At 45.2% G+C, this 14,251-nt stretch overlaps 1 protein-coding gene across 2 annotated transcripts in view; it reads right to left on the reverse strand.

The window, feature by feature from the left end:
* TENM4 (teneurin transmembrane protein 4) overlaps positions 1-14,251 on the reverse strand; it is a 792,376-nt gene that overhangs the window by 141,323 nt on the left and 636,802 nt on the right. For both annotated transcript variants that reach the window (XM_015115340.3, XM_077964103.1), the window contains exons 14-15: positions 13,507-13,701; positions 6,682-6,882 (exon numbers count right to left, since the gene is read on the reverse strand). In XM_015115340.3, coding sequence (XP_014970826.2) covers positions 6,682-6,882; positions 13,507-13,701 — 396 coding nt within the window. The remainder of the gene's footprint in view (positions 1-6,681; positions 6,883-13,506; positions 13,702-14,251) is intronic.

The raw sequence follows: 14,251 nt of genomic DNA on the forward strand, positions 1-14,251 counted from the left end.
TTGGGGACTGGGGAAAGGGGATGATAGAGAGACTCAGAAACTGCAAGGAAACTGCACCTCTGAGAGAGCAAGCGAGTTGTTTAAGGTTACACAGATTCATATCCAGGCCTTCTGGCTCCAAACCTTCATTGTATAAACTGTCCAAAGAATTAAATTTGTTAGAGTCTAAGGACTGTTTGGATAATTCAAATCTAATCATGCATTCTAAAACTATATACAACTACTTCATTTATTGACTGCTTACTGAATGCAGCCACCATATACATGTTAAATCTGATTTGGAAAACAACCCTGCAAGGCAGGTGTCATTAGCCATAGTCTATGCTTAAGCTGAGTCTTGAAAATCTAGCCTGGTCCTACTCCAAATTTCTTGCAATTCTTGCTGACTGCACATGTTACCTCCAAACCTATGCCACTGAATCTCTAAAACATCTTCACCTGTTATTCCATGAAACTCAATTGCAATCAAATGATAAGAATCATAAACCCACAGCATGAGCATTTTACAGGCAAAATCTCTGCCATGTACTGCTTCTGTGAGCCAGCAACCCTAAGGAATAAAATATAGTGAGAGGGCCCTCTCAAATAAAAGTCATTTATGGGAGACAAGACTAGAGAGCTCATATAGCAGTGGAAATGAGGAATAAATTTATAAGGCTGAGGAGAGAGGCTATGGGGGTGAGGGTGGGGAAGGAAGACCTGACGGAGAACCAACAGGGGCAAATGATGAGTCTAAGGGATGGCTTTTGAAACGGTACAATGGAAAATGCCACAAAGTCTAAAATCTTTAGAAGCCATTAAGCTCTGGCTGGGCGCGGTGGCTCACGCCTGTAATCCCAGCACTTTGGGAGGCCGAGGTGGGCGGATAACAAGGTCAGGAGATCGAGACCATCCTGGCTAACACAGTGAAACCCCATTTCTACTAAAAATACAAAAAAATAGCCAGGCGTGGTGGCGGGCGCCTGTAGACCCAGCTACTCGGGAGGCTGAGGCAGGAGAATGGCGTGAACCCGGAAGGAGGAGCTTGCAGTGAGCTGAGATCACGCCACTGCACTCCAGCCTGGGCGACAGGGCAAGACTCCGTCTCAAAAAAAAAAAAAAAAAGAAGAAGCCATTAAGCTCTGAAAGAAAGGCGAGCCTTTCCAATTCTAAGGACCATCTCAAAGAGATTAAATTCTTTCCCTTTTCTGAGACAGCTCTGAGCCAAGAGGGTGAAAAGCCAACTAAAGCACTTGGAAGGGGAGATGGGAGGAGCTGTTCTGCTCAGCAGTGCTGCTGAGTGTACCCCCTTTACGTAAATGTTGATGAGGCATCCAGCCCAGCAGGCCTGCTCCCTGGGGAAGATGGCTTGAAGGAGGTGAAATGATGCCAGCTCTTGTCCAGGAGGCCTTCTGGCTGGCTGGCACTGCACAAGAAACTAACATGATCTAGGTCTGGGAAGTGACAGACAAGGAGTGCAGAGATTTGGTGTTAGCCCAGCACACTGTGTGGGGAGTGGGAGGGAAGGGGCTTGTGTGGAGGCAGGGAGGAGGTGGAGTCCTGAAAGAAGCGATTAGGTTCACTCTCAGGTAGTGTGCTGGTATCTTCCTGGACAGAGCTTTCGGCTGCAGCCCCTCTCTTCCCTGTGTCCCCAGTGGGCTCTTTTTCTTTCTTTGACTATTCACTGGTTAAGTCATTCATGCAATAATCACCGACAACCTAATGCATGTTTGGCCCTATGCTAGGGATACTGATAGGCCTTGACCTCACAGAGTTCACAGCCTGGTGAGAGAGAGAGAGAAAGAGAGAGACTGAGAGAGAGAGAGAGAGATAGATTAGAATACATTGGTCAATATAACATAGTGTTTAGGAGAGACCTTGGAGCCAGATCTGGTTTGAATCTGGACTCCGCCACTTATTAATCGGGTGAGGGTTGGGGGAAAAGGGATGCCGGTATGTAATTTAATCTTTCTGAGCTTCAGTTTCCTCATCTGGAAATGGTAATACTAGTAATACTTCCTTCCCAGGGTTCTTATGAACCTTAACTAAGATAAGGTTGCAAAGGACTTAGTTCAGTGCCTGGTACATGCTAAATATAAGAAATGGATGGCTCTTTGTTACTCTATCCTGTGGCTTGTCAGAAAGAAAGATAAGACTGGCCACACGAACACCTCTTTGGATACAAAGGGGGCATGAGGCAAGAGCTGAGGACTTGGGAACAAAGGGCCTGGATTTAATTCAGACTGCCACTGGTAAGCTGAGTCACTTAGGGCCGGTCATTCCCCCTCTCCAACTCTTTTCTATCTGTTTAACAGCAACAGCAGTAGCCACCTCCCCACCATCACTACCACCACCATGATCAGGATCATCTTCCCAAATGACTCAGGAAGTGAAGTCCCACTGGGGTCTATGTCCTATGCTCTTCTGGGCCATAAGAATCTGTTCCAACAGTTATGTCGTGTGGTTTATCAGGAAGGAAGACCACATGCATGAGGCTGGACTGAAAGAGGAATTTCTGAGATGAGAGTGGAAGCCAAGTTGCCAGGAAGCCAGGGAACTGAGTAAACACTTGTATAAAATCTGACTTCACTGTTTCCACAAACCTAACCAACGTGCTGGGGAACTTGTCAGCTCACATTTCAATACAGGGCTGGTTGTTGAGTGCAGGGCATGTTGATTTAAGCTGCTTTCATTAAATCCTGTTCTTGGTGCCAAACAGCAAGACACTCATCTCAGGGAATAGTCAGTGTTCCCTCCTGGGAGGCAGCAGGCAGCAGGGGCCCATCTCTGCCAACCCAGGAACCCAGAACCAATGCTGATGGTGCAAGGATCACTTGGGATTTGTCGTTTGGCCTCCAGCTCCTGATGGGAGGGACTGGGCAGTGTCTGTGCCAGCCCTGCCATGCCAGGCAACAAGCAGCATACGCAAGATGACTAGAGCTACCACTTGTCCAGGGTGTGAGCTGTGCCAGATACTACGAGAACCACTTTGCCCATATTTCCTCACCTAATCCTCACAATGATTCTATAAAGTAATTTTACCTAAGGGAAAATTAAAGGTTAGAGGGTTAAGCCACATGCTGAAGCCATTCAACGAGTGGGGAGCAACTCTTCTCCCAAAAAGCCCAGTGTCTGTTCTGTGCCCTGTAGTTAACTCCCTAAACAGAAAGACAGTTTCTTGGCTTTAATGAATCCAGGTAAAGAGGCATTCCTTGCTTGGCTTCACTGCAAAAACTCAGTAGTTTTAAAACAGCTTTCACTCAGTGAAAGTGCTCTTGGAAGGGAGGTGGTAGAAAGACATTAAGTGCTTATTCTATGACAGACACTGTTCTACGTGCATAGAAAAATCATGTACTTTAATGATTACATAACATGCTGAGGTAGGTACTACTATTATCTCCATTTTTCAGATGAGGAAACTGAAGTCAAGAAAAGTGAAGTTTCTTGCCAAGGTCACACGGTTAACATGTGGCAGAAGCAGGTTGGAACCCAGGCCAGCAGTTCCTACACAGCAGGGGCTGAGGAGAGAGAACAGTCGAAACGCCCTCATTCTCCTTCAAACCAGTTTCCAGAGGCAAAGTGACAGCTGAGGAGGAACGTGGCCTGTGGGGAGTGCTGGGAGGCAGGCTGCCCTAGCGCGGGGCCAGGCCCTGACTCCCAGTTTCCTCCCTCACCAGCATGGCTCATGCAAGTCACGGCCAGTCCTCTAGCCTCATCACAGGAACGGGGGCAATACCTGTCATCCCAACCTCACAGGGCTGCTGTTGCGCAGGGTGTGTGTTGCTGTGTGAAACATCTTAGTGTGCTGTGGGACACTCAACAAACACCAATTGTTTTTACTATTACAATACTTTTAAAGCTGCCTTTTAAATTCCTGGCCTTGTGGCAATCATGGGACCCTTCTAGTCATTTATAGGCTAGAGATTTAAACACTAGAATCTATATTTCTGAAAGGGATTTCATCTTACGTCTTATTATCAAATGTCTTTGTTAATATCAAGTGCTCTACAATGAGTGTTTTAATCATCATCATAACAAAGCTAACAGGTACTGAGCTCATATAATGGGCCAAATCTTTTTTCTTTCTTTTTTTTTTTGAGACGGAGTCTCACTCTGTTGCCCAGGCTGGAGTGCAGTGGCACGATCTTGGCTCACTGCAACCTCTGCCATCCGGGTTCAACCAATTCTCCTGCCTTAGCCTCCCGAGTAGCTGGGACTACAGGTGCCTGTCATTGCGCCTGGCTAATTTTTGTAGTTTTAGTGGAGACAGGGTTTCACCATCTTGGCCAGGCTGGTCTTAAACTCCTGACGTCACGATCCACTTGCCTCGGCCTCCCAAAGTGCTGGGATCATAGGCATGAGTCACCGTGCCCAGTCTTTTATTTTCTTTTTTTTTTTTGAGACGGAGTCTCGCCCTGTCGCCCCGGCTGGAGTGCAGTGGCACAATCTCGGCTCACTGCAAGCTCCGCTCCGCCTTCCAGGTTCACGCCATTCTCCTGCCTCAGCTTCCCAAGTAGCTGGGACTACAGGCGCACACCACCACGCCCGGCTAATTTTTTGTAATTTTAGTAGAGACGGGGTTTCAACATGTTAGCCAAGATGGTCTCGAACTCCTGACCTCATGATCCACCCGCCTCGGCCTCTCAAAGTGCTGGGATTACAGACGTGAGCCACCGTGCCCGGCCTTATTTTCTTAAATAATTCTCACTATAACTCCAGAAGGTAGGTACTATCATTATCTCCACTTTATAGCTTCAAAGGGTAAAGTAACTTGCCCAAAATTATAATTAGTAAGTAGCAGGGCCAAGATTTGAACCCAGATCTGTCTGACTCAGGGACTTTCCTCATCACATGGCTCTCTCTTGCCTTTGCACATGAGGACACATATGTGTTTGATACCAGTTATGGGGAGTGGTATAGCCAGGACTGAGGAAAAGGAGATCTCATAATTCTATTCAAAGTCCCTTCTAATAGTTCTGTTGTTTCTGTTTACCGAGCTAACTAAAGAATACTTAGTAATCTCATCCAAAGTTATATCTACCTCCTCAGATGCTGTGGGGTTTCATCAGGGATTAACAGTGCAAGACGCAGTTATATACCTATCATAAATTAGCTTTGTGGCCACATAACCAACAATGCAAGCCAGCATAGCTTTAAGAGGACCATTTACTATATCACTATAAACAGAGCTATATAAAAAGAATTATTCCTAAGACCCTGCACATCTGTGCTTACAATCATGTCTTTCCACGAGCTTTGCAAACAAGGATAAAAGTCCAATTTAGATTGTGTATTGAACATCAATTCTCTATTCAACAGGGAAAGGTAATTCAAAGTATCCCAAAGGCATGAATGCTGCATGGATCTCATTTCTGCCAAAGGTCTCAACCATCTTTCTTGGTCATAGCCAGAACTGTTAATACACAACATAATGAGCTAATCTGAGCCTCACTTTGTTTAAACGGCGTGGAGTGCAGAGGAAAATGATTTTGAGTAAAAAAGCATAACTGGAGATGCTATCACTTTTTAGCTTTTTGTTCCTAGGCAGGATCACTTAAAATTTTTCCAAGCCTTAGTTTCTTTCTCAGTTTACTTCTCTTCATTTTGTTGCTGTTGTTCCCCTCCCCTTGCCCAGAATGCACACTCTACAAAGGCAGGGATTCTTTGGTCTCTTCATCCTCTCTGACTGGAAGAGTACCTGGTATACTGTAGGTGCTCAGTAAGTATTCACTGGTTAAAGTATTATGTAAACTGGTAAAACATGGATAACTGACACCTTTCTTGTAGGGTTTTTGCGCAGATTGAACAAGAGATTAGATGTGACCATAACCAGCTATACACCAGTACTGTGCTAGGTGACTCATGTATGTTCCCATGTAATCCTCACGTTGAAAGAACCTGTAAATCATAGTGTTTTCAAACAGAAGGGTGCCGACATAATTATCCTTTGTACCTTATATGTACAAACCCTGTGATGAATCAAATGCCACAATCAAGAACACATTCAATCATGTGTTCATGCATTCATTCATCGCTATTTATTGAGCAGGTGCTGTGGGTCAGGCCATGCTGAGTCCTGGGGCTGCGAAGGTGAACAAGGCATGTTTGCTACCCTCACGGAGCTTGGTGACTAACAGAGCATTTGGCTAGAAGGGCAGGTGAGGGCCAGATCCCAAAGAACCCTAAATACTACACTGAGTTTGGACTTCATTCTGAGAAATGGGTGAAACCAAAGGGTTTGATGGCTGGGACAGGCATCCTATAAAGCCCACCCCGACAGAGCTTACCTAGGAACACTTTCTCTATGGCCTTGCCTCCAGGGATAATGTCTTAGCATGAGATGAGATTTCAGTGAAACACATCTATAATTATAAGTTCCATTGTTAAGGGGTAGTTTGGAATCTCAGGGCCACTACTATGGAAGGAATGATGTAAGGGTGTAATTTTTGAATCCTCTCTTTAAGAGTAGAGGTGTTGAAGGCTAGAGTTCAGAGAAAGAAGAAAAGCACTCAGAGGCATGGGGAATGCATTGCTACGTGGTTGGGAACAGTTACGTCCCTGATCAGGACTGAATGGTGACCATGTCACTGTGGAAATCCCCTGCCTCTACCCATGCTTCTTCTCCCCACCCTCCCCACCCCAACCCTCATTCCTCCCAACCCCCACTCCTCCTCCACCCACCCTTCATCCCCCTGCATTTACCGATAGAACAGTCGTGTCCAGTCCAGCTTGGGTCACAGCTGCAAAGCCCGGTGTCCGGGAGGAAGGTTCCGTGACCTGAACATTGGTCTAAGCATGTGGCCCTGGGGGTCTCGCAGTTGGTGCCTCCCCATCCCACAGAGCAGTGGCATTCACCTCTCACGCAGACACCCCGGCCTGAACATGTGGGGTCCATGCAGTCCACTGTGAGATGGAGGAAGGAGAACATAGGTAAGCATCTGACCAGCAAAGGTGAGGCTTCTTTAAGCAAACTACTTAGCTTTGTGACCAAGGGGCTTCACACATTCTGGTAGAAGGATGCAGAGGCCACTTAGTAAGGTGAGAGCAGTACTGTGGCAAATAGCAGACCTGGCTTCTCAACTCCACCCAGGTAGAAATCCCTATCTCTTCATTTGTGGGGAGGACACAGTAAGAAACGTGCCTCAAGCATCAGCATAGCACTTTATGTCTACTAGACTCTGTTTCATTCACTTCTGAATCTCCACCTCCTAGAACAGTGCCTAGCATACAGGAGGTGTTTAATAAATCTTCATAGAACAAACTTTTATTATCACTTCATAACGCGGGCTTATTTATGTGAGCATGATACTAAAATAGATTCCTTAATTTAAATGAGAATTTATTTTGAAACTTAATTCCATTAGATTTTATCATCTTCCCCAAATTCTTGAGATTGATATGAACTTCACTTTCCTGGCCAGGTATGGTGGCTCACACCTGTAATCCAGCACTTTGGGAGGCTGGGGTGGGAGGATTGCTTGAGGCCAGGGGTTTGAGACTAGCCTGGGTAACACAGTGAGATCCTGTCTTTACAAAAAAAATTAAAAAATTAAAAAAAAATTAGCTAGACATGGTGGCACATGCCTGTAGTCCCAGCAACTTGGGAGACCGAGGCAGGAAGATTGCTTGAGCCCAGGAGGTCAAGGCTGCAATGAGCTATGATTGTGCCACTGCACTCCAGCCTGGGCAGTGGAACAAGACTCTGTCTCTAAAAAACAAACAAGCAAAACGATAATAAAAAACTTCACTTTCTTGAGGGCAAATACTTCAATATGTGCTGACTTTGCACAGCTTCTCCTCATGTGATAGGTGAGTCACATAGTGGTGGCTCACAGCCAGGCAGGCCTTTAGTGCTCCCAGGGCCCAGGGTCAAAGTGGTCTTAAGAGACCGACAGAGAAAGAGGGAAAAGAGAGATACATTGTGGGTTATCTGCTCTGTGCTTACACTCTAAGCACTTTATATACACTATCAGATTCAGTTATCTCAGTAACCCAGTGAGATACAGATGAGAAAACTGAGGCTCTGAGAGGTAAATAATTTATGCCAGATCACACAGCTAAACTCTGCCAGAGAGGAATTCTTTTCCTGATTTCTAAAATTGTGGTAAAATACACATAACTTAAAATTTACCACCTTAGCCACTGTTAAGTGTACAAGTCAGTGGTGTTAAGGACGTGGATACTAGTGGGCAACCATCACCACTGTCTCCAGAACTCTTTTTATCTTGCAAAACTGAAACTCTGCACCCATTAAACAACTTCCCATTTCCCCTTTCCCTCAGCCCTCGACAACCACCATTCTATTTTCTATCTCTATGAATTTGACTACTCTAGGTACTTAATGTAAGTGGAATCATCCAGTATTCATCTTTTTGTGATGGCTTATTTCACTTGGCATAATGCCCTCAAGGTTCACTCATGTTGTGGTATGGCCAGAACTTCCTTCCTTTTTAAGGCTGAATAATATTCCATTATATGTTCATACCTCATTTTGTTTGTCCATTCATATGTCAACAGAAATTCAGGATGCTTCCACCTTTTGGCTATTATAAATAGGTTGCTATGAACACGGGTGTACAAATATCTCTTTGGGACTCTGCTTTCAATTCATTTGAGTATATGCCCAGAAATGAAATTGCTGGATCATATGGTAAATTCTATTTTTGATTTTTTGAGGAACCATCACGCTGTTTTCCATAGTGGTTCTACCATTTTACATTCCCACCAGCAGTGCACAAGGGTTCCAATTACTCCACATCCAGAGAAGACTCTGAAGCTCTGTCTGATCTTGAGGCCAATATTTCTATCAGGGGTTGACTTTCCCTAATCAAAGCTTTAGTTACGGGGCTACAACAACATTAACAGAGACCTCTGATCTTCTGCAAAGCACTGCACGGAAAAGGAGAAGAGTACTGAGAATTAACTGAAGTGGCTCCAGTTCATATGGAAAGTGCAATAGGTGGCAGAGAGATGACAGGATTGGTAAAGGAGGTCGATTCATGTTTTTTCACTACCAAAAAGTTGTCAGGTCTGTCTTTCTCTTTAGGGAGGTAGGGATTCTATTCATTTTGTAATTGTGAGGGGACGGTGGTATCCTGGGGAGGAGGGGCAACATGTAGCTGTTGGAGAAAGGGTGCTGATGGCACTGTGATGAGCATGGTCAGGCCCCTCCTAATAGGAACTCACGAGGGAGCCCTAAGTTGCAGAAGAAAAAGCTCTCCATTTGGCCTCTGAGGACCTAGGTTCAAGGGTCAAGGGACAAAATGTACTGGTTCTAGGTCCATGGTCCAATTACATAACTGCTCTGCGCTTCCCATCTATAAAGCAGGTATGGTAAAGATACTGACTACTGACTTCTCAGGTTGCTACGAGGAGCAAATGACGTTATGATTTCAAAGGACTGTATAAACTTTTGCAAAGAAGTTATCTTCTCATCCTATCAGGACATTCAGTAGCATAGCTTGGGGCAAACTGTGGTCAGAGCTCATTTATAATTCAGACATCCTTTAAATGTATTTATTAATTATATTTTATAACCCAGTATATTTGATTTTTACATAAAAGACTGGGAAACCCAGGCTGGGTATATAAGAGTCACAGATACAAATGGGCAAAAACTTTATAAGTGGCAATATTCTGGGAACATTTATTTTGAGAACTAGCTTATTAAGAAAGTTATTTTGCTCTTTAGGGTCTTAAAGGTGTTCAACCTAATAACCTAAATGATAAATAAGATGATCAGGGTTCAGGAGTAATTATTTGGTAATAACACAGTAATGATCACAATAACAATTAGCATTAATTTATTCCCTCTTCTGTGCCATATTTTGCTATTAAGCATTTTATAGACATTATCTCATTTAATCCTAACAATGTAAGTATGAGGTAGCTACTTTTATTATGTTCATTTGATAGATGAGGAAACAGAAAGCACAGAGAGGTTAAATAACTTGCCCAAGATCACACAGTAGTATGGCAAATGGAAGAATTTAAATTTGAATCACCCTTTCCTGGTTAGGCCTCTTGCCATTTCCCCTTACAATCTTACTGGTTCAGAAATACATGCATGCATATATACTTATATAAACACAAAAAATGTCTTAAAAATAGAAATCAAAACAAGAAAAGAAATAGAGCAATGTGGAGGATTAATGAAGTCAAATGAAGGCAAAGAATCTCTTCTCCTGCAGTCTCTGGACTCCATTCAAAAATGGTTAGAGCATGACCTGTTGGAATTCCTGATAATTAAAAATAATAAATGTAATAATAGCAATAAATTCTCATGACCTGCCTCAGATCTTGGAACCTCAGAAGGATTATTCTGGCCCATTAGGCTTCTATGACAATCCCCTAGACCCAGAGAGCTTTCCAATTTGACAGGAAACAACTCAGCAATTCCTATCCTGAGGCCAATAAAGGTATTTCCTTTTCTGTAAGTGCCTGAACCTCAACTTTGGGTTGAAACTGTCTCTGAGAATCCCAGGGCACGTTTGAGGTCGAACCTATAAATCTCCATCATTAGCAAGCAGGCTGGGAGGGTGCCAAGTTCAGCAAGAGGCTCTGGGTGGCACAGGCCTGTGCTTCCTTAGATGTAATGAGTCTCAGGAAAGACCCAGGAATCAGCAAAGTGAATCCTACACTCCCAGCAGATGGTCCAGGCAGAGAACAAAGATCAGAAGGAACTGATGAGAGGCTACCTCCAGACAATTAATCTGTGCTTCTGAAGGTCAACTGGGCCAAGTGATTGTGGAGCGGGAGGGAAGTTTTAAGGAAGACTGCATCTCAGGAGGGACGGCAGCTCCCGGAAATCAGGCTGAATCAGTGGAGGTTCCTGCTGGGGCTGGGTAGACATCGTCCCTGTGCTCTACTGATCCTACAGGGCCAGTATCTATGCCACAATCATGCTCTGCCAAAGAGGTGGTAGGTAGACTCTGCCTCTGCCTCTGCCTTTGCATTCTGGAGCCTCTGGGGTGGTGATTAAAGTTGACTTCTTCCCATCACACTGGGACAGCTTCAGGAACAACAGTGATTTCCCAAGGAGCTGTGTGCAAAGTGGGGAGAAGCGGCCAGCTTGGGGTGGAAGGGAGCTGTGATGAAGGAGTACGAGCAATGGTTAGGGAGGTGGACTGGCCTTTGTCTGGAAGACAGCCTAACTTAGTTTCCTCTTAGAGATGGGCCAAACAGTTGTTTTTTCCCCTTGCAGAGCTTGCCATTACAGACAAAATTTCTGGCAGAAGCATAGCCCATTAACAAATGATGAGGCCTGCATGACCAGGCTGCAGACACAGGTCTTTCCCCAAAACATGCCACGCTTCAGTGACCACACAAGCTATTGGACGCTCTGCAGGACCAAAAACACAGGGTCTCACTTTTCATTGTGAAAGGTCTAGGTTTTTTCTTTTCTGCTCCTCCCCCAACTCCTTCCCAGTGTCCTACTGGCTCCGTTCAAGCTTTAAAAAGTATGGGGCAATAAACTTCAGAAGAAGGAATGGGGAGAAAAAAAGTGAGCTTGTTAGCTGATGTTTTATAAACACAGTGAAACCCGTAGCACAGAGCAGACGGAGGAGGGGAAGAGAATGGTCGAGGACAAAGGCCCCAAGAAAACCCCGTTATAAACACAAGGACAACGCAGTGAAGCTTCACCAGAGAAATAGAAATAATAATGGGAATCAGTACCAGATGGCCCTCCTCAGAAAAGAAAGCAGGAGTGAGAACATTTCTTTTCAAACAGATAATGTAAATCAAAGTTCCCAAACATTTTTTTCTCTCTTATAAATAACGCTGCAGCTCTGGGGCGCTGCGCGACGCCAGATCATCTGGGAAAGGACAACTGCCTTCTCCTGGCCCACACAACATGGGTGGGATTGGAGGCAGCTCACAGTTTCAAGAGGAATCTCCTCTTTATTTCTCTTTCCTTCTCAGGGTCTTCACCTCAAGTGACTCAAATAAAAAGGGACAGCAGATGAAGGTCACCATTCTCTGGCTAAGAAGGCCCAGTTCCTTTGTTCCAGGGGTTGGCGTTCCTTCTCTGTCAGACAGCCCAAAGTAATCCCCATCAAAGTTAACAGGTCTGAATCAGGACTTCCAGCCACGCTTGAGGTTTATATACAGCTTGTCTCAGAGAGGCAATGCTTTTCAGACACTAATCTCTTCTTGTTCCCCACTCTTTGAAAATGGGCCTGTTAACATTCTGTTTTATTTTTAGAGCAAATGATGCCTGGGAGGGGCTCTCTGTTAAGCAGTAAATGGTTTAGAAGATCGGCTCTCCTTGGAGCCTCTTCCACCCACTGGGGAAGGTGCCAGGGTGCTAGATGGCAGAGAATGGGAGGTAATGACAGGCGCACAGCGTCATCCATCCGTTTCAAACGGGAAATTCCAACCATTTCAAAAGACCTTGGATGAAGTGACTGGGGCGAAACAGGAAATGTGCTTCAATTGTCCCCAGAATAATACTAATAACATAAGAGCTCACATTTATGGAGCGTTTACTATGTGTCAGACACTGAGCTAAGTGCTTTACATGGGTCATTTAATTCAATCCTCACAATGGCCCTCAGAGGAAGGCATTCCCATTTTATAGACAAGGGAACTGAGGCTAGTTAGTGGCAGGGCCAGGATGCAAACCTATATCTGATTCCAGAGTGTGCACTTTTAACAGCTACTTTACATTGCTTGCGAATAAGGCTCTTCCTCTCAGCTGGAAACATCATGCAGTCAAGAAGGAAGAGTCCTGGATTTGAAGTGAGACCTGGGCTGAATCCCAATTCTGCCATTAGTCAGTTCTATGACCCTGGGCAAGTCACTGCCCTTCCCTGGGCCTCAGTTTCTTCATTTGTGAAATAGAAATTTTCATTTATTTCACCTGGTTGGATTTTCTAGTAAAGAACAGATGTTAATGTTAAATCAACAGTTCACTTTTCTAGCTTCAATCTACACAACCATATATTTATTTTATAAAGGAGAGAGGCATGCTCATGGGCACTGAAGAGCCATACACATGAACACACATACACGAGTGTGGTGAAAGAGGGCAGAGTCTGGAGGCCTATAATAGAATCACACTTCAGAAATGGAGATTAAAAATGAGCAGATGAGCCTAGAGGGGAGTGAAAAGAACTTGGACTATGGAGCCAGAACGACTGGGCTCAAACCCAGCTCTGCCATCTACTAGCCATGTGTCCTTGGGCAAGTTATTCAACCCTCTGAGTCTCAGAATCTCCAACTATAAAGTAGAGATGACTACTCCTCCCTAATTAAGGTTCGAATTACATGATACGAGGCTTCTAGCACAGCCTTGTATATGGCAAGTGCTCGATACATGACATTTCTCTCCTTCACTGACCAGGACTCTGATGTGTTTGACTTCTTCCTTTAGATTAGTTATTGTCGCTGGTGGGTGGGCTCCTGGCTTGGGGAGATGGGGTCACAGAATGGCTCAGGAGGCTTCCCTTGCTCCCTGGTCACCCTCTTGGCACTATGTGCCAGCCTGTATTTCAGTTGGCCGGAGCTGCCAACTGCAAGTCTTACCTTCCTCACAGCTCTCGCCCTTGTAGCCAGGATTGCAGATGCAGGTGCCCATGATGCAGGTGCCATGGTTGCTGCAGGCCACATCAATACACTGGTTGGTGGGCACATCACACTCGGCGCCTTTCCAGCCACTGTGGCACAGGCATCTGCCCTTCATGTACTGGCCATTTCCGCTACAGAGCACGGGGCAGGAAGCTGGGGAGACAGCACCAGAAGTCTGGCATGAATCAATGTCCAGCACACCCCAACTGCCTTTGTCCCTTCCTCCTCTTGTCCTGCCTGGCTTGACCAGTAGCCTCAATTATGTTGCCACAAACACCCATGTGTGCCCATCTGTCTTCTTCTCTTGCTTTATTTCTTTCCATTTTAAACACATCTAGATTTGTAGGTGATGGTGCACAGTGCAGGACCTGGCAGGGTAGGTATCCACTTAACCCCATCCCCTTCATATTGCTGATGGGGTACAGTGGCTGCCGGGAACCTCAGACAGGAAGCTTCAGTCTGTTCCTCCATCTTACTGGAAAAACCAGTGGCTGGGCCTCCTGCCTGCCCTGAATCCCTCCTCCAGCGCTCTCCTCTAATAACACTCCATTTGCACTTCCCCACACCTCATCTGCAGCGCCACTTACTGTCCTCTTTAACCCAGCAAATCTCAGCTTCCCTTGCCTTTCAGGCCTCCACTCCAGCCCCATACACCACTGTCCCCTTAAGAGGAGAGCAGAGCCCAACTTGGCTCTTTAAAGTA

Source organism: Macaca mulatta, chromosome 14, assembly GCF_049350105.2.
Source record: "Macaca mulatta isolate MMU2019108-1 chromosome 14, T2T-MMU8v2.0, whole genome shotgun sequence".
In the NCBI taxonomy this organism is placed as follows: Eukaryota; Metazoa; Chordata; class Mammalia; order Primates; family Cercopithecidae; genus Macaca; species Macaca mulatta.